A 19,115-nucleotide genomic window follows, 5' to 3' on the forward strand; every position below is an offset into this window, starting at 1 on the left:
AAAAAAAAAAAAAAAAAAAAAGTTGCAACTTGCCTTTCAAAAGGAAATACCTTTAACTACTATCAACTTCTTTCCTGCTCTGGGCTAGTGGTTGCCATGAGGCCAACTGCTGATCCCGAATCAGCTACATGTGTTTCTGTGTTTATTCACTCAATCATACAAGAAATATATTTGAGCATATGCTGCATCCTGCCACACTAAGGCTGAGAGAATGCCAAACATGACTTTTATGCCCTCCCAAGAACTGCTTCAGGTATGTGTTAACGTGAAAATATCCAGGAGGGAGAACAAGTTGAAGGATTAGCCCCTGGATACGAATTATTTTGCTGAGATAATTTCCTCTGACAGGGCAGAGGAAAGTGGGTGGGTAGAAAATGTGGGGAAATGGCACAGGAAAAGAGGTGTGGGTGAGAAGGGACACTCAAATGTTAGCTAGTCCACAATTGTGTTCAGGCAACCTCAATGTCTCTCCCATGATCCCTACTATGTCTGTGACAAGAAGGATATATTGGGAACTTAGAGACTACCCCACTCCCCAGAGCCCTTCGAGCACCCAAGAGAGATATGGTGACTTGTCCACAGGCACACAGTTCTTTAGTGACCCCAGAAGGCACAACTCCAATCCAGAGACTCTGTTCCTTCCAGCTATTCCCAGGACTGTCCTTTATTGGCTGTGCTCCTGTTGGAGACCGAGTAATAATTTTTATTGAAATTTTACTAGGTTCTAGATACTCTGATAAGGCCCTGATGTGCTTTATCTCATTTCCTCCTCATAGTAACCACATTGGGAAACATTATTTCCCGCGTTTTTCTGAAGAAGAAACTGTGGCAGGGATGTAGCAGTGAACACAGTGAGAGAGGGACCCCCTGGACCCAGGCAAGTTGATGGCGCTAGCAGGGATGCAGGGGCAGCTTTGAGTTTCTCCCCGTCAACGCATTTTGCATTCTCTCAACCTCCAGTGCCCTTCCCCCACCTTGATGTCTTGCAGAATAGTGCTTCTTCTTCAAGGCCTGCTCATGAGACCATACCCGACCTTCCCAGGATAGTCTGTTTCTCTTCATCCCATAGTTTATGCCTCTGCTTGACCACTGTGCATCTAACTTATATTATGATCATATGGGTGGCTCTGTCTTGCCCCAATTAACTCCTTAAGGGCAAGAACCTCATTTTGCCATGTTCTTAGAGCCTATAAGAGTGGCTAGGATGTTGTAGATTGACTAAATTTTAGGGCAAAAACAGTAGTCTCTACATGCATGCACTCCATATGCTCTCCCTGGGCTGGAACCCTCCATGGCAGAGGCCCAGTGAGCCTCTGGGTAGGCTTCAGGGAGTCCAGAAACTCAGTATTGTATTCAAAACATTGCATGTTGACTTCCAAGTGTGTTTCTCCAGAGTGAATTTCCACAGCTTTCCTTAGATTCTCAGAGTGGGTCTGGAGCTCTAAAGAGAATGAGAAGAGCTAGAGAAGGTGGCCAAAGCTGGCCATTTGCACCCTAGCCTCCTTGAGATCCCAGTTTATCACTGAGTACTCAAGTCTACAGGTACCAGTGTGTGGGTCAAGGCAACATGGAAGAAAAGAGCCAGAGAAGACAGCAGGGCAAAGGCATGGGGAAAGAAGGAGGGGCACCTAAGTTGAGGGGTAAGAATGTTGGGCAGCAGATACAGAGATAACAGAGGTCATGTGGTCGACCCCTGGTTTTATAGATAAGGAAATGGAGGTTCAGAGAGGCAAGGTGGCCCCAGAACTTTGGGGTCAACCAGGGGCTTCCTTGCCAGAGAATGTCCCTGCTCTAGGATATCTCTGTGGCCTCAGTCTGTTTGTTAAACAACAGATAAGCTCTCAAGGAGAAGCAAGCAGTGCTGCTGCTATCTGACTGTTTGGGTGGTGGCCATGGGCTACTGCATTGCTAATTCTTGGCATTTGCAATCACTGCTAAGGAAAACATTCCCCTGGGGATATGAGATTGTGTCATCTTTGATGGCCTCAGGCCTAAACGGCATAAGATACTAACCACTGATTTACTCACTTCACTAACATTTACTAAGCGCTCTCTAGAAAAGGGGAGCAAGATGTAAGTCCGTGCTCTGAGGAACTCGTGCTATGGCAATGATGAAAAATCCCTTGTTTTTGCTCTTACGAGAGCTTACCATATCCAGATAGAGGAGGAAACATAAGGCCACTTGAGACCTTAGTGTGGCACAACTTAGATACCAAGACTCAAATATGGCTCTGAGTCTTACCACAGAAAGAAATTCAATGGCCTCTGGTTGGTGGCATCTGGGCTATCTAAAAATGGTGTATCCACTTGGAGACCTTTCACTGTTGCTCCCAGAGTCGTGAAATCACACAACTCCTGGTGCCACAGAGATCAGAAAGTCCAAGGAATGACAAACACCACCACTGGTGTGTGGCCCTGGAGGTTTCACTTGAGCCTTTAGCTCAGGGTCCTGCGGGTGATAGAATTCACTTCCTCAGCCAAGACTCAGGCAGTCTTGGGAAGTGAACAGGTCAGAGGGCTGGTTAGCCACAGAGCTGAGATTTGGACTTAGGTCCTCTGACCCCAAACTTTATGATGCTATTGTGATGCTGTCACGCCAGCCTTTTCCCTCCTTGGGTTAAAAGTCAACATTTGGCTGAAAAAGGGGGACCAGGCAACATGTAAAATTGAGTCACAAAAGGAAATGGAGGGAAACGTCTTTAGAGAAGTGACTGCTGCCTCTGCAACGGTCAGTGACTGGCCCTTTCTGCCTCCTCTGTAAAACAAGGTCAGACTGCTAGTGAAAAAAAGTATGGTTTGGGTATCAGGGTAATTAGGCCCTGAGTGACCAACCCCAAAAAGATAGGCCATAGTAGGCCTCAGATCCCTAAATCCCCCCCACCTTGTGTCATGGTCTGAAATGCCTTTAATGGTCAAGAAGGCTCTTAAGACTGTTACTGCTGACAGTTTCAAAACAAATTCTCCTGGGAGACTGTATCTGATGCAGCCCATTGGGAAGACAGGTATTCAGGCATATGAGGAACAAGAGGTACATCAGTGAAGCAAAGATGTAAGCGGAGGTAAAAGGGCACCCTGGAAACTTGCCCAAACCCCAGACCTGCTGTCGGTCAGCTGGTAAGTTAATGTGAAGAAAGGAGTGTTTCCACAAACATGAGTTGAACACCGACTGGGCCAGGTATCGTGCTAGATGTCATGGGATCTCAAAGGTGAGTGAGAAAGCCCCAGCACTACCCAATGGGTGCCCAAGAGCTTTGAGTCTGAACGCTCACTCACGTGAAATGTGAGTTTTGGCAGCATGTGTCTTTTATGCACTGTCAATAGCCTTCCCTATGCAGTTGGAACCCCTAGGGCTGAGGCCTTCCAGTGGTAACCTCTGGGGTTTTCATTCATTCCACAAGTATGATTAGTCAGGGGCCTCACTAGGGGTGGGGAATACAGGGTAGACAAGACAGTTGCCCTGAAGGCAGTCCCAGCAAACCACATCACATTTATTCATCCAGGTTTCCCTCGGTTGTTCCTATCGTCTCTCTCCTGCTCCTGAATAAGAAATTCCCAGGGAATCACTTGAAAGCTTGCTAGAAAGAACAACTTAGAATCTCCAGGGTCATGACCCCACTGCCAGGATATGGAAAGCATATTGCAGAATGTGCACACGGGAAAACCTTCCTGCTTTTAAGCGACTATTGACAAATGACCTCATGTCCCTGAACTCATGTAGTTGGTTTATTTTTAAAGGGAGAGAACTGTACTATTAGAAGATCTTGGCATTTCTTTCCAGTCCTGATATCTTGTGTTTCCTCAATGTAGAAGTTCATGGGTATCTCTGCCTGTTATTCTAGAGACATCTTGTAAGACGTCCTGGCTCACAGCACCTCTCAGCTTGCTTGCCTACTGCCTTTCATGTCTAGAAACAGAACTGAACATTTGAATGCAGTATTTGCTAAGACAAATGTTTATTTAATGAAGCCTTCTAAGACTCTAATTTATATAGTGCTTTGGCAGTTAAAAGCAAGAGCACCCCAAGGTCCCATGTAGAGAAAAGGAAGAGAGGTATTTATACCAAGTAAGAGATGGCTCAGGCAAGGAGAGGAAGAAGCAGACATCTTCTCAGAGGCCAGTGGACAGCACAGGGTGGGCAGGAAGACATAGAGGAGCAGGAACTCCACAGGTAAATATGCTTGAGGGTTAATGAAGAGTCAGACTCTGAAGAAAACCAAGAAATAGGCTGGGTGAGGATGAATATTGAAGCCTTGCAGCAACTGGGAGCAAAGAAGGGTCTTTAGTAGGGGACTGATTTAGTAGGGGGACTGATGAAAGCCGGGTTGAAAAGCAATATGGTAGCAATGTGCAGGACACAGTGAAAGGGAAGGTCTGAGAAGGAGGGCCTTGGAGAGGTTACAATAGGGAATAAAAAGTTGAACAAAGGAGGAAACAGTGCAAACTCGGGCAACAAGTTTGTAGCAAGCATGTATGAAACCCTGGACCACTGTTCTGGAAATGGGATACAGCTGTGAAGGAAAGACACAGATCCCCGTCCCTGGGGAATTCACCTTCTAGAAGGAGAGGAAACAGAAGGAGGGATATGACTTCTAATGGATTAATACCCTGTTTTACTCTATAAGACATTTGAGGAAATTTACAAAAGTATATCCAACTCAGAAAGATAAATGTAAACGATTTTACCTATCGTCATTGACAACATCCCTTTAGATAAAACAGTAAGTTTCATATGACTTAAAGTCACGCAGAATAAGCTTATGGCTGGACACAAAAGTTGTGAACTGAACAAAGTTGTCAAAAGGGCAAAATTGACTAGTTTCCAGTATGCAGCTCTGTGAAGATCGTGGTGTTGATTTAGACACTGAGCGAAGGCTGCAAATGGGCAGGAGTCTAGATTGGGCTCATTAGGAGAGTTGTGCTTTAGAATGTGCTGCAATCCATTCCCCACCCTCTACATTCATGTCGCCTGTGTAGTCTTTGAAGGTGTCAGAGCTTGGGACTCCCAAGAGAGGATTGAGGGTCCACTAGGAATCTTTAGTAGATTTTTCACAACAGAGGCTTTTGAAAACAAGTAGATATCAGAAAGTTTGAGGTGGGGGTAATTTTTGGCAAGTCTACAAGGAAGACATGAATTTGCCTTCAACTGACCACAGAAAATGTACTTTTATCATGAATAGAGCAGAGGGTAGGGTTGAAGTCCATTATAGAAATTAAGATTTAAGATAGAAGATAAAAAAAATTTAGGGGAAGACTTTGGAATGGGAACAAGACATTTTTAGGGACTAACCCTAGAATTCTGTGACTGTCATGGTTAGCCTGGGATAGAGGAGGAAAATGAGTAGGACAATAAGGGCAAAGGGGAAGTAAAACAGACTTTAAACTTGAATGAGTAGGATAGTGTTGTATAAGAAGATCAGGATTGGGAAAGAAGTTTAAGAGAAAGCTGATGGATTTGGTTTTAGGCATAACTGTGGAGTAATGGTGAAGTGTCTATGTGGTCATGTTCACTAGTTCAGAGAGAGGGCAGGGCCAAGAAGCAAATAGAAGGAAGTGCCCACATAGAGGCAAGACCCGAAGACAGGAAAAGTAGCGTTGAGTTCTTTTTAAAAAAAAAAAAATTTTATTTTAAAGAAGTGGGGTACAATTCAGGGTTACGTGTACAAATGTTCATTACGTAGGTACCCTTGCTGATAAGGTGTGAGCACTGAATTCTCAAAAGGAGTGTAGAGGGCCAACACTTAGGCTGGGGAAATGCTCGAGTTTCAGGGACTGAAGGAATGATAAGAACAGGTATGGAGGAATAAGAAGGAACGGGAGAAGAGAAGCGGCCTGCCACAACAGCCAGAGGAGAATAGATGCAAGAAAGAGGAATGGCCAGATGGGTCCGATGCCACAGGGTGAATGAAGAACAAAGAAAGGAAAAGGTCATGTGTCACCTCTTAGAGACAGAAACCATAAATGTGGTGAGGCAGAAGCCAGGAGATAAGAGGAAATGGGTAGAAAGGAAATGAAAGCAGTGGGCATGGGTTATTTGCTCCGGGGAAAAAAAAAAAAAGAGTAAGAAGCTAACCTAAGAAAAGAACAGAGGTCAGGGACACAGAAAACAAGAAGAGGCTGCTATTATAGAATCAAGGAAAGGAAATGGGCATATTATGAGAGGAAGCACAAAGTACAGTTGGTATTAAGAGAATGGACTTTCAGCCGGGCTCGGTGGCTCAGCCTGTCATCCCGCGCCTTTGGGAGGCTGAGGTGAGTGGATTGCCTGAGCGCGCGGGTTCGAGACCCGCCTGGGCAGCGAGACCTCATCTCTGCAATAAATCAAAAAATCAGCCGGGCGTGGTAGCGCGCGCCTGTAGTTCTGGCTACTTGGAAGGCTGAGGTGGAAGGAGTGCCGGAGCCCAGCAGGTCGAGGCTGAGGTGGCTGGGAGCGGCCGCTGCACTCCAGTCTGGGCGACAGAGTGAGACTCCAACTCAAAAAAAAAAAAAAAAAAGAGAATGGACTTTCAAGACAGATTGGTGTTCAACTCTCACGTTCACTGTTTGCTTTGACACGCTAAGGCTGTTCTCCCACCTGTAAAATGGAGGTATAGCACTGAACCTATAAGACCACTCCATAAGACCACGGTGATGATTGAGTCGTAGTATATGTACAGCCCTTGGTAAAACATTCCAGGTAAGAATGAGACTAGTGCTGTAGTCAATGAGTCTTGTCCACTCTCTTCAAGGGACACTATATCTGCAATTGTTTGCCCTTCTTGTAAAACAACAATACTCAACTGTTGTAAATTTTCTTAAGTAGCTTTTTGAAGGTTCAAGCTTTTTAAAAAAACTCTAGCTTCTACCTTTCTCTATCTCCCAGACATTGTAAAATCCCAGACATGCCTCCTTATTCATCAAAGATGCTGGCACTTACCCCCAATCTGTTTCTTCTGGTCTCTTGCTAACCCTTGGGCCACTCCTCCCCTGCCTTCTTTGTAAACTCACCTTGTCTTCCCGGGTTTATCCTCCTCTATGCTGGCATTAAATTTTGATGTTCCTCAAGACACGCTTCTTGGTCTATATAGTCTTCTTGAGTGATGACTGCCATAGTCCAAGATTTAGTTTCTACCTGTATGTCAATGAATGTCTTTAGCTCAGCCCTCCCCTTCGAGTTACCAGCTGCATGTCCACTGGCATACTAGACATCACCACTTGCATCTTTCATCAGCTCCTTCAACTCAACATTTCTAAAATCCAAATGATCTCCCACACTTCAAAACTGGCCCTAGTTCCAAGGATAGCACCACTGTCTCCTTCTTCTATGTCATTGGATTTATTGGGTTTTTTTTTTTTTTTTTTTTTTTTTAGTTAGAGTGCCGTGGCCTCTCCCGGCCACCACAGCCTCAACCTGCTGGGCTCCAGCAATCCTTCCGCCTCAGCCTTCCAAGTAGCCGGACCTACAGGCACGCGCTACCACGCCCCACTAATTTTTTGATTTATTGTAGAGATGAGGTCTCGCCAAGTTGCCCAGGCGGGTCTCGAACCCACGGGCTCAGGCAATCCACTCACCTCAGCCTCCCAAAGTGCTGGGATTACAGGCTGAGCCACCGAGCCCGGCTTGTCATTGGACTTAAATCACCACCCAGTTATGTCAGTTCAAACTCCAAATGTCTCTCTTTTTTTAAAAAAAGAGAACTCAGTGCTACTTTTTCTGTCTTCAGGTCTTACCTCTATGTGGGCACCTCCTTCTAACTCGAGCATTGAATTTCAATCACCATCCAGTCCTGTCAGTTCAAATTCCAAATGTCTCTTGACCTGTTTGTCTCCATTTCCGCCTTCATCCACCTCTAGAGACCACAGACCCTCCTTCTTCTCCCCGAAATCCTGTGGCACACTCCCACAGGAGTGATATCTTCTTACCCACTCCAACACCCACTGCCCCCATTGTGTTCTCCGTGCTGCAACCAGAGGGATTTAGATGTTCAAAATGCAAACATCATCTTGTTGACACTCCCACCCAGTGGTTTCTCATTTGTCTTAGGACAAATTTCAACATTTTTTCTGCAGCCTGCAAGACTGTTCCCAGGTTCCCCCTACCACCTTCACCTGTCTCAGTTAGCCAGGCACTGCCTGGATCACCAGCCTTCTCTCTGTTCCTTGCTGATCCTTCTTTCCACTTATTCACATCATGCTCACCCACTCCCTTCCCCATCCTTACCTTACCCCTCAGTACCACTCGCCAGGATCCCCACTCACCAGGACAGAACACTCTTGAAGGCCTTCCTGTCCCGAACTAGAAGTTTTCATTCACTTGGATAACCATTCAGTAAGGGCCTATACCTCCCCCGCTAAGATTCAGCCCTCTAAGGGAACCCAAAGCAGAGAATGCAGCAGGAAGAACCAAGATGGCTGGGTTGTGTTTCTCCAGGAGTGAGGGCTTGAAGAGGGACAGGGTGTGCTGGAGAAAATGAGAGAGAATGCAAGCTTGGCACCCAGTTGTCAGACCAAGGTTGGCTGGGTCAATCTTCCTGCTAGACAGGTTGCCCCCATGCTAAAAGGTAGGATTTAGTAGGGTCTGTCCAGGCCGGGCAGCACTTCTGCAAAACCAGGATCTGCCTCCCTTTCCTGCAGATGGCCAGGCCTGTACAAGAGTGTCTGGGAGTCCCTTCTGGCACTGTGGGGCTCAGGATGGGTCATGATGCCCAGGTTACTAGTACCCCTAGGTTCTTCTGTGTCCCCAAGGCCTTTGCCCCAACTCAAGTTGAGGACTTTGGGTACAGAATTGGCATTTCCTTACCTTGAGGTTGGTGGGGGCCTTAAATGAATGTGTTATTCAGGACACCTGTGGCTCCACAGACCTGGTGCATCAGGTAGCCAGAGTCTCTGCTTGGTGCCAGGCCAGTGTAGGATGCCTTAGTGGGCAGAGACCACCCTGCGAATAGCAATGGCAGGACCTGAGGAGATGACCCTCAGAGGGCAGTGGAGACCCAGGCATTTGATAAGGCCCTTGAAAGTGCATAGTATCTAAGGGCCATGTGTGATATGTATATTTGGAATGAGAGGAAAGTATTATTGGCAAGGGATAGGGAGAAACATACAAGCAACCTCTATGAAGCTCTGGGACCTTCCTATATTCCTGTACCACCATTCAAAGGTTTCTGTTCGACCTGCCTGTGAGGCCATGTGCAATCGCAAAGACTTTTCCAGCTGTGACTATGGCATTCAGAGGTCCATAAAGCTTAATCCTTTAAAGAGAGTCATTCTAATAGCTCAGGAATGAACATAAATGATTGAAAAGTCCCTGAATTTGGGGACTAAATTAATCCCATAATAGATAGCAAAATGGCATGATTAAGAGCATGGGCAGCCAGGCTTGGTGGCTCAGCCTGTAATCCCGTGCCTTTGGGAGGCTGAGGTGAGTGGATTGCCTGAGCCCATGGGTTCGAGACCCGCCTGGGCAACTTGACGAGACCTGCATCTCTACAATAAATAAAAAATTAGCCGGGTGTGGTAGCGCGCGCCTGTAGTTCCAGCTACTTGGAAGGCTGAGGCGGAAGGATCGCTGGAGCCCAGCAGGTTGAGGCTGCGGTGGCCGGGAGCGTGCCACTGCACTCCAGTCTGGGCGACAGAGTGAGACTCCAACTCAAAAAAAAAAAAAATAGAGCATGGGCTCTGGAGACAGACCACCTAGTCTCCAATCCTAGTTCTGCCATATACGAGGTGGATGCCCGTGGGCAAGCTACTTAACCTCCTCATGCCTCAATTCCCCATCTGAAAAATGGGACTAATTATTCTTAGCTCACAGGCTTGTTGTAAAGATGAATGGCTTAGGCTGGGCTCAGTGGCTCAGCCTGTAATCCCAGCACCTTGGGAGGCCGTGGCAAGTGGATTGCTGAGCCCACGGGTTCAAGACCAGTTCAGGCAACTTGGCAAGACCTTGTCACTACAATAAATCAAAAATAAGCTGGGTGTGGTAGCATGCGCCTATAGTTCCAGTTACTTGGAAGACAGAGGCAGAAGGATCGCCGAAGCCCTGCAGGTTGACGCTGGGGTGGCCATGAGCATGCCACTGCACTCTGGCATGGGCGACAGAATGAGACTCCAACTTAAGAAAAAAAAAAGATGCATTGCTTACTATTCATAAAGAGCTTGGAACAATATCTGGCACAGAGCAGATGTTTTGTGTTAAGAATTCCTTGCCGGATGTGGTAGTTCATGCTTGTAATCCTTGCAATTTGGGAAGCTGAGGTGAAAGAATTGCATGAGCTCAGGAGTTTGAAATCAGCCTACGCAACATAGTGAGACCTTGTCTAAGAGAAAAAAATTATGATGTCAGGTCTTTAAATGGTGCTCGGCAGGAGGGGCGATCTTTATGCCATACTTTTGAGGAAGATGAGAAAACAGGCTTCTTAGCCCCATTAGACATTCAGACATACAAGACAGTTCCCACTTGGCATAGTAGTAAAGGACTATAAAAGTAGCCATGCAAGCTGAAACTGTGCAAAGCAATCTTAAAAATCAAGAGAAAAATTACAATTTCTTGTCACAGCATTACCAACTTTCTATAGGTTACAAGCGTATAGGGCAACAAAAAAACATAGTAAAACAACTACATACAGCAATTTAAAACATTAGAAACAGTGCAAATTTTAAATATTTTTGTTTGTTAAAAATTTATCAAGAGTATTTGAAAAGTTCTTGCCTTCTCTTTGTATAACTTAGGATACTGAGGGAATATCTTTTTTATGCCTTGGTGAATTGTCATACTCCTTTATAAATTTGTATCCGTTTTCAACATCTTATACTTTTCTCTTTCAATGTTCCGAAATGTTTCTGAGAGTTCCTTTAATGTGAACTTTCTGCTGGCACCACTTCTTCTGGTACATCTTCATCTTCTATGTTCCAACCCCTTTCCTCATTTACACTTTGAACAATGGTCTTAGTTTCATTCCTACTAATAGAAACTTCAAGGGTCCGACCTGTCAGAAAGTCACATAGAACTTACTCAGAATGATATAAAATTCCACTCTGGAAATTAAAAACCTAAAAACAAAACAAAACAAGAACTCAACCTGCTCAAAGTACTTACTCATTCACAAGGAAGCTGATGATAACAAACATAATGCCTTTTCTTCGCAACCTCTGTATATTAAGAAACAGCAGCCGGGCTCGGTGGCTCAGCCTATAATTCCACGCCTTTGGGAGGCTGAGGTGAGTGGATTGCCTGAGCCCGCGGGTTGGAGACCCGCCTGGGCAGCGAGACCTCATCTCTACAATAAATCAAAAAATTAGCCGGGTGTGGTAGCACACGCTACCATACCCGGCTAAAGGTTCTGGCTACTTGGAAGGCTGAGGCAGAAGGATCGCCAGAACCCAGCAGGTCGAGGCTGCAGTGGCCGCTCCAGTCTGGGCAACAGAGTGAGACTCTAACTCAAAAAAAAAAAAGAAAGAAACAGCAACAACAAAATTGCTCAACATAAGCACAGGCATTTTCAGTGTCTTGCACTTAAGCGTTAATTATTATATAAATAGTGGAATAATATAAACAAAATGATAAAGCAACGGAATACATCCAACTATATTGTAAAATTTCTGTAGTTCCCAAAACGCTGGGCATTTTCTAAGAAAGGCAAACTTGGAGACAAGTCATTTGCCACCAGAAAATGTAGTTAATTATGACTTTTTCCTCACTGTGCAAGTTTGTTCAACCTATACCTCTTTAGCTACAAATTACCATTCCAGAAACTCTCTTCTGAGAGTAAAAGTATGCAAAACTTGGCTAAAAAGACATGTTGTTTTTTAACATTTTGTTACGTTAGTTGTTGAAAAACAGAGCAGAACCAGCACATCACACTGCAGATTGACTGCCTTTCACAAGATGTTAGGCCTTATGGGGATGAGGTTGCTGAGTGGCACCTGAGCCTGTGGCTGGTGGCATCCTACTCTGCCTGTCCTTTCTTTCTTTCTCCTTCCCTATTCCTTTTCTTTCTCCTCTCTGTTCTTTCTTTGCCATTCTTTTTTTCCCACACCTCTGACATTGACCCCCATTGGCATTGCTTAATCCAGCCCATATTGAAAGAGATCTTAGATTCTCATTAAAGTCACCAGAGAAAGACTGCCATGAGCAAGTCACTTTGAACTCAATAGACAACCTAAGAGGCTATAAGAACAACTCAGTGATACCCAAGAGACGTTTTCTTGCTGTCGAAACTTACTATCCGGGGGAAGTAATTTTGGCCAAGAAAGAGAGTTGCTTGTTTTTTAAAGTTGATTTGGCTTCAAGGGACGAATGTTGCCTAAACAAAACCTGCTGATGAAGTCACAAGATGACTCTACCTCCGGAATGAGCTTTATTATATTTTGGTAAGAAATGTGGCTCTCAATTGGGAATGCACGTCACTCTATCCACTCAAGGGCAGGATGATAAGGTTCTATCAGACCAAGTGTCTAAACGAACCTGAGACTCAACCAAGGTCAGAAATGCTGCAATTCAAGCCAAAAGATCTCTCTTGGGCTTGCTTGTTTTGACTTGTAGCCATAAATTTGTTTTGCCTAAGTGTCTGATCACATTATAAAACAGCACTTGAATCTGTATGGCACAGTACCTTTTGAAGGAACAGGAGTCATAGATGAAACTTTCAGGGGATTCTCTAATTTTTCTTCTCTGATTTCCACAGGACTCTAAATTGCTTCCATCGAGATCAAGGAACGCAAAATGATTTTGGAAATACTGAACCCGATGCATTATAACATCACCAGCATGGTGCCTGAAGTCATGCCTGCTGCCACCCTGCCAATCCTGCTGCTCACTAGCCTTCTTCTCTTGGTTTGGAACTATGAGGACACATCCTCAATACCAGGTAAGTCAGTCATTTATTTCTATATCTAAGGAGATTATTTTCTTGGGCTTTTGATCCATGACAGCAAAGAAAAATTTTACAGAAGGACAAAGAGCAAACCTGGAAAGATCTCTGAACCACAGCCACGTTAGCAAATGAGGATTCGGATGAAATTTTTTAGACTAATTATCTGCACATTTTAAATGAGCGCATTTAAAAATTATCTTAGATAACCCTTTCCAGTCTGCACTCTGTTTTGGCAAAGTAGACTTGGCACAAGTACCCTTTAAAACATGCTTGAGATGGGGTGAAGCGAGGCAAAATTCCAGGGTTGTTGTTGTTGTTATTAATTTTTTTAAAATGATTCAAATCCATTCCGATTTTGCTCTGCAAGTGAAAATGTCTCTGGAATGTCTTGTCTACATCTTTTCTTCTCCCTTCCACTTTGCCTTGTCCACGCCCTCTCCCTGTCTTGTATTTGTCCCTTCTCTTTATTCCACTCTCCATTTTCTCTTATTCTTGGTGATGTGATGATAGTTGTACCACTGGAAGGGTTGAATGGGACCTGGGCGGTGGGAGAAGAATGGGGCGTGGTGCTCTTGGAACGCCACACCCTGATGGGATCTTCAACAAGGTCTGTTTCCCACCAAAAGTAGAGAACAATTTAATTATCCAGATAATTCCAATAGGAAACCCCACCACTACTGCTGCAGTTATCAGATATTTCACCACTACTGCTGCAGTTATCAGATATCAGATTAATCCAGAATTATGAGACATTTTAGACTATTTCTTTAGTTTTCATTGCAGACATCTGTTTCCGATTCTATAAGATATCCAATGAGGTTTTATTTCAAGATGTATTTCATGTACACCTGCAAGGATAGTGGGCCTCATCTCAGTGTGACCAAGAGTAGGAGCATGGGGCTGGTATAAAGTGCTCCATTTCTGGGTTCTCTTTACCATCTTCCAGATAATTGCCCATCTCTCTGTCTGAGTCAGCCCGATATTTTCGATTATTTTAGTGCCTCATTTAACCGAACATTTCATTAATTTTGTTCTCTGCTCCCTGATGGCGTCCTCTCTGGAGAAGGAAGGCTCAGAGCTGGGAGGTGACTCTTCATTGGTCTTTAACATGAACTCTCTTTCCCAGTGTTGCCCCTTCATGGCTGAATTTCTCCTCCCCCTGGTGGGCTCCTAGGTCAGGGTCAATGAATGGTAGGGATGAGGTGAGTGTATGTTGGGAAGGTGAGGAGGAATAGAATGTCTTTCCTCTTCTTCCCTTCATAGGCCCAGATGATAAAGTCCAATTCATTTGTATTATCAGAAAACCTTGCAAGGAGAGAGAGTTCAGTGATAACCATCCACTAAACCTCAGGTTCTCAAACTTTTAGTACATGTAAGAATCACCCAGGAGGTAAGATCTTATTAACATTTCAGATTCCTGGGTCTTGCCCCAGACATTTTGAATCAGACTCCTCAGGCTTAGAATATTGCATTCAAAAAAAGAAAAAGGCCCTCCAGATGCTTGTGCTGCAAGCACTGGTGGAGTTCCCACGGACCCTTGAGTGAGGAGGTCAGCATATGAGGGGCAGTCATGAAAACCGGCACCCTTGAAGCTCTGGATCAGAAGCCTAGGCAGCACCTCCCTCTATCCACTGAACATTAAACTGGGCCAGGAACATTATGCTAACACACTGACAGGTATATCATGTAACACAATGACTCTTAACTTTGTCTGAAGTAGAGCCCCCAGTTGATATTTTCAAAAATCTCCCCAGAGATTTTTTCATGAGCAGCCAATGTTGAGAGTCATAGATAGGAACCTAACCCCTTCATTTGATAGAAGGAGAAACTGAGGCCCAGAGAGGTGGTCCCACAGAGTTCAGACTCCTCATTCTACAAGCCCAGGGAAGAAAAATGGTTTGTCAGCTCCCTAGCCGGAAGGAAAGCAGGCGTGCAAGGGACAACCCAGAAGTCCTCACAGGCAGGTGGATGATCATTTTACTGCCAGGTAGTTTCTAGTTTTATTCTGGTTAGGGTCCTCTAGTGGCAGGCTGTGGGATCCCACAGTTTCTGGCTGGGCGTAGGAAGACGAGAACATTGGCCTTGTTAGGGTGGTTCTTGTCAATCAATACTCCTGAATTCCTACCAGCTCCCTTGAATCAGTGGCTCTCTAGTTTCTTGGTTTGGGGGAAACTCAGGGACAGGGAAAGCCAAAGGGAGTTAAACAGGTATAATGATTAAAAGGCCTTATGTAAGTTACAGTTTACAAAGTAGTTTAATGCCCATTTTCTCTGGTGAGGTAGGTGTGTTTATGCTTATTTTGTGGATGAAAAATCAGACTCAGAGTAGATGCTGCACAGCTAGTAAGTATGGAAACTGGGGCTCATATCTAAGCTTCTTCAGTCCATCTTTACTGAGAAGCCCTGTTATATCAGGTGCTTAGGGGCGGTGGGGGGAAGAAAGAGATATGGTTTCTTCCCTGAGAGGACTCCAAGGAAATGGCAAAGACAGGCAGGGGCACACGTGGGCAAATGACTTGGTGCCAGGGAGCGGGTAGGAAAGTCTGGGGGAGGGAAGAGTCATTTCTACTGGGGACTGTAAGTTTCAGTTCTACAAAGTTGCCACCAGTCCACTGATGTGTGTCCAGAACTCACAGTAACCTGGCACCTGGCAGCACCCCCTTGCTCAAGGACACACAGCCGTGCCCAGCCTTAAACGGGGGTCTTTTCCCTCCAGATGCTGCACTCTGCCCTGGGTACCACTTTTCTCTTTTCCCTACCAAGAAAACATCTCACAGAAAAATGCACAATGTGATGATAAATTTGCCATCACAGTGCAGTACAAGGAATAGGATGCTAGCCACATTCCAGAGGGCCCTCCTTTGCCTTTTCAATGACTCTCTCCCTCGCCCTGGAGGCAAACACTTTCCTAGATCTTGTGACAATTACTCCCCTGCTTTTTAGAAGTTTTGCATTTGAAACTTGTTGACACTGGTTAACATAGGCAGAAATAGCACACATACCCCAGTTCATTTGGACTTAAATGATTGACGCAAAGTAAAACTAGTATGGTGTGGATATTGAACTACTTTTTATTCGTGGAGGGGTGATGAGCTTCATGTTAAGATTGTTTGTTTTAAATCACTTCATTGGTGATTCAGAGATATACATCCAAAGATGTAAAGAACTAGATATAAAAGAAGAAAAACAGTAGTACCACAAAGCAGTTGCTATTCTGGGTGTGGCTCAGATGCTGACTGTGATCTGATGACTTTCCTAGGTCCTGGCTATTGCATGGGAATTGGGCCCCTCATTTCCCACTGCAGATTCCTGTGGATGGGGATTGGTGCTGCCTGCAACTACTACAACAAGATGTATGGAGAATTCATGAGAGTCTGGGTATGTGGGGAAGAAACCCTCATCATTAGCAAGTGAGTCTGTTAATAATCAAAGACATACTTTTCAAATCAAGGCTTTTGTTTTTTTCTATTTAGGAAATGTATTTTTAATATCTTGATGCGTTTGTTTCTAAGGCTACCTCAATTCCCAGGTAAAAATTTGACATTGTGGATAGAATAATTGGATTTTGCTTGGATTAAAGCCAGAGATATACAGATAAAGAACTCTGGAGAATTGGGAAAGTATTCAAAATCTCTGTGAGCAGTGAACATGGATACTTAGAATCCAGATAATTTGATTTTGACAAAGCATACTTTAGGGAGAGGCATTATCCTTTCTGCTTTCCAAAGATTTTTAGTCTTATCTGTAAGGAAGATTTACTTATCTTTTTTTTTTTTTGAGTTGGAGTCTCACTCCGTAGCCCAGGCTGGAGTGCAGTGGTTCACTCACGGCCACCCCAGCTTTGACCTGCTGGGCTCCTGTGATCCTTCTGCCTCAGTCTTCCAAGTAGCTGGAATGACAGGCGCACGGTAATTTTTTATCTATTGTAGAGATGAGGTCTCGCCAAGTTGCCCGGTCTGGTCTCAAACCTGTGGGCTCAGGCAATCCACTCCCTTCGGCCTCCCAAAGTGCTAGAATTACAGGCTGAGCCACTGAGCCCTGCTGGTTTACTTATCTTTAAGTAAACATTAAAAAGAACAAAACCAGCCAAGTGTAGTGACTGACATCTGTAATCCTAGCATTTTGGGAGGCCAAAGGGAAAGGATTGCTTGAGCCCAGGAGTTCAAGACCAGCCTAGGCAACATAGTGAAGACCTCATCTTCACAAAAACAAAAACAAAAACAAATTAGCCAGGCCTAGTGGTGCATGCCTATAGTCCTAGTTATAGGACTAGCTATAGGGAGGCTGAGGTGGAAGGATCGCCTAGTCCAGAAGGTCAAAGCTGCAGTGAACCATGATTGTATCACTGCCCTCCTGCCTGGGTGACAGAGTGAGACCCAGACTCAAAAAAAAGGCCATAAAAAACAAAAATAAAATCCAGGACACCACTGTATTCTAACCTGGATGACAGAATGAGACTTCATCTCTAAAACAAACAAAATCTAAGACAAAAGTATCTGATTAGCAGTTTGCTAATACGTTTTCACACCAGGCTACTGAGAACTTCTAAATGAGCAGATAGTAAACTGATCTTGACTGAGTCTGATTAAAGGGGGGAAAAAAGAAGAAATAAAAGAGCAGAAAGCAGAAAAAGTAGCCATTCATATGCTGTTCTCCCATTCAAACTTATACTTGGTGCCAGTGTTCTAGCTGAATGAGGTTAAATAAGTCAGGAACATTATTGCCCATTAAAAATGATGTCCTTTCTTTCTGTGTTATATTTTCCAGATAACTAGCAGATTGAATTCACTCTAGAGTTAACCAAATATGCATTGGTGGTAAAGAACTTTTCCGTGAAATACAAGTTTTCTTGTTTATTGGTCTTAGAAAATGAAAAAATTCAAAGGGCATATATCACTAGTCTTTCAGCTATCTTTAACAGACTTTTCGCAAAGCTATCTGCCAGCACTGTCTCATTCATAAGTTCTTATATTTATAATACCTGACAAATTTACCCGTAAACTAAAATTTGACCAGGGTGTTTTCTGGATTTGTTAGAATTATTTGTTCAGATACACAGACTATTGCTCAAACTAAGTGAAGCCTTTCTGGGAACTACTTACATTTTTTCAGGCCAAGATTATATATATCATTTTATAAAATATCATAGTATCCCCAAAGTTCAATTCTCTGAAGCCAATACTGAAAGAAGGGAGCAGGGGAGAAATATATGTTATATTCCAAATATTTCAAACTATGTAGTAATATTATTTTGGATCTATCCAGTATCTCAATGTTTGCCTGGGCTTTTTCTATTTCATTCACTTTCTTGTTGTAGCACTTTTAAGAGTAGCTAAGTCAGACCACGTTTATACAATAGCTTCATGTGGAAATGTCATTTTATCAGGTTCATTATGAACTGCTCCAACACAGTGGTTCACAAAGTGTGGTCCCTCGACCAGCAGCATCCACAAACCTGGGAACGCGTTGGAAATACACATTCTTGGACCCTACCCTGACCTACTAAATAGGAAGGTCTGGGGGTAGGACCCCACAGTCTGTTTTAGCAAGCCTCTCCAAGGCGCTTCTGCTGCACATTCGAGTTTGAGAACTATTGCTCTAATGACTAGATCAACATTACTCTTTCATTTTACTTCTCCTGGTCCATTGATCTCTGGCCAGCCAAGTGCAGTGGCATGATCATAGCTTACTGCGATTTCAAATTCCTGGGCTCAAGGGATCCTTCCCACCTCAGCCTCCCAAGTAGCTGGGAGTGCAGGTATGCACCATCACACTTGGCTAATTGGTTTATTTTTATTTTTGTAGAGGTGAGGTCTCTTTATGTTGCACCAGCTGGTCTAGAACTCCTGGCCTCAAGCAATCCTCCTGCCTCAGCCTCCCAAAGTGCTAGGATTACAGCCACCACCCCCAACCTGACATGTTCTTGAAAAAGGGGAGCTCAGCCTTTAACAACAAAATTGAGCTGCTCTGAGGAAATTAAGAACACAAAGCCTCCAACAAGTGAAAAACCTGAGAAGACCTGACAAGGAGAGAGCTGGGAGAGCTGGAGGAGGGGCGAGTGGGTTGTGTTCTAGATATGCTCTCATTAAAAAAATCAATATATCCGAGTCACTTTGACAACCGGCTATGGTCTCACAAATGTCCTGGAACCGATGGTGTTTGGGTTTGGAGGTTGGGATATTCACCCCTGCTCTTCCATCTCCCCATCACAGCAAGTGCCTTCCAGTCCTCCTGAACAGGGTGTCTGCCTTCCCTGTCACCTGTTTGCCCC

The 19,115-nt window shown here is 44.4% G+C and overlaps 1 protein-coding gene across 2 annotated transcripts in view; it reads left to right on the plus strand.

The window, feature by feature from the left end:
* The window catches only part of LOC103274056 (aromatase), a 115,472-nt gene that overhangs the window by 74,041 nt on the left and 22,316 nt on the right, over positions 1-19,115 (plus strand). For both annotated transcript variants that reach the window (XM_008071528.1, XM_021719292.1), the window contains exons 2-3: positions 12,657-12,839; positions 16,104-16,254. In XM_008071528.1, the coding sequence (XP_008069719.1) occupies positions 12,695-12,839; positions 16,104-16,254 (296 nt within the window). In that variant the 5' untranslated portion in view covers positions 12,657-12,694. The remainder of the gene's footprint in view (positions 1-12,656; positions 12,840-16,103; positions 16,255-19,115) is intronic.

This window comes from Carlito syrichta, unplaced genomic scaffold, assembly GCF_000164805.1.
Source record: "Carlito syrichta isolate Samal-C Ts95f unplaced genomic scaffold, Tarsius_syrichta-2.0.1 Scaffold314363, whole genome shotgun sequence".
Classification (NCBI taxonomy): domain Eukaryota; kingdom Metazoa; phylum Chordata; class Mammalia; order Primates; family Tarsiidae; genus Carlito; species Carlito syrichta.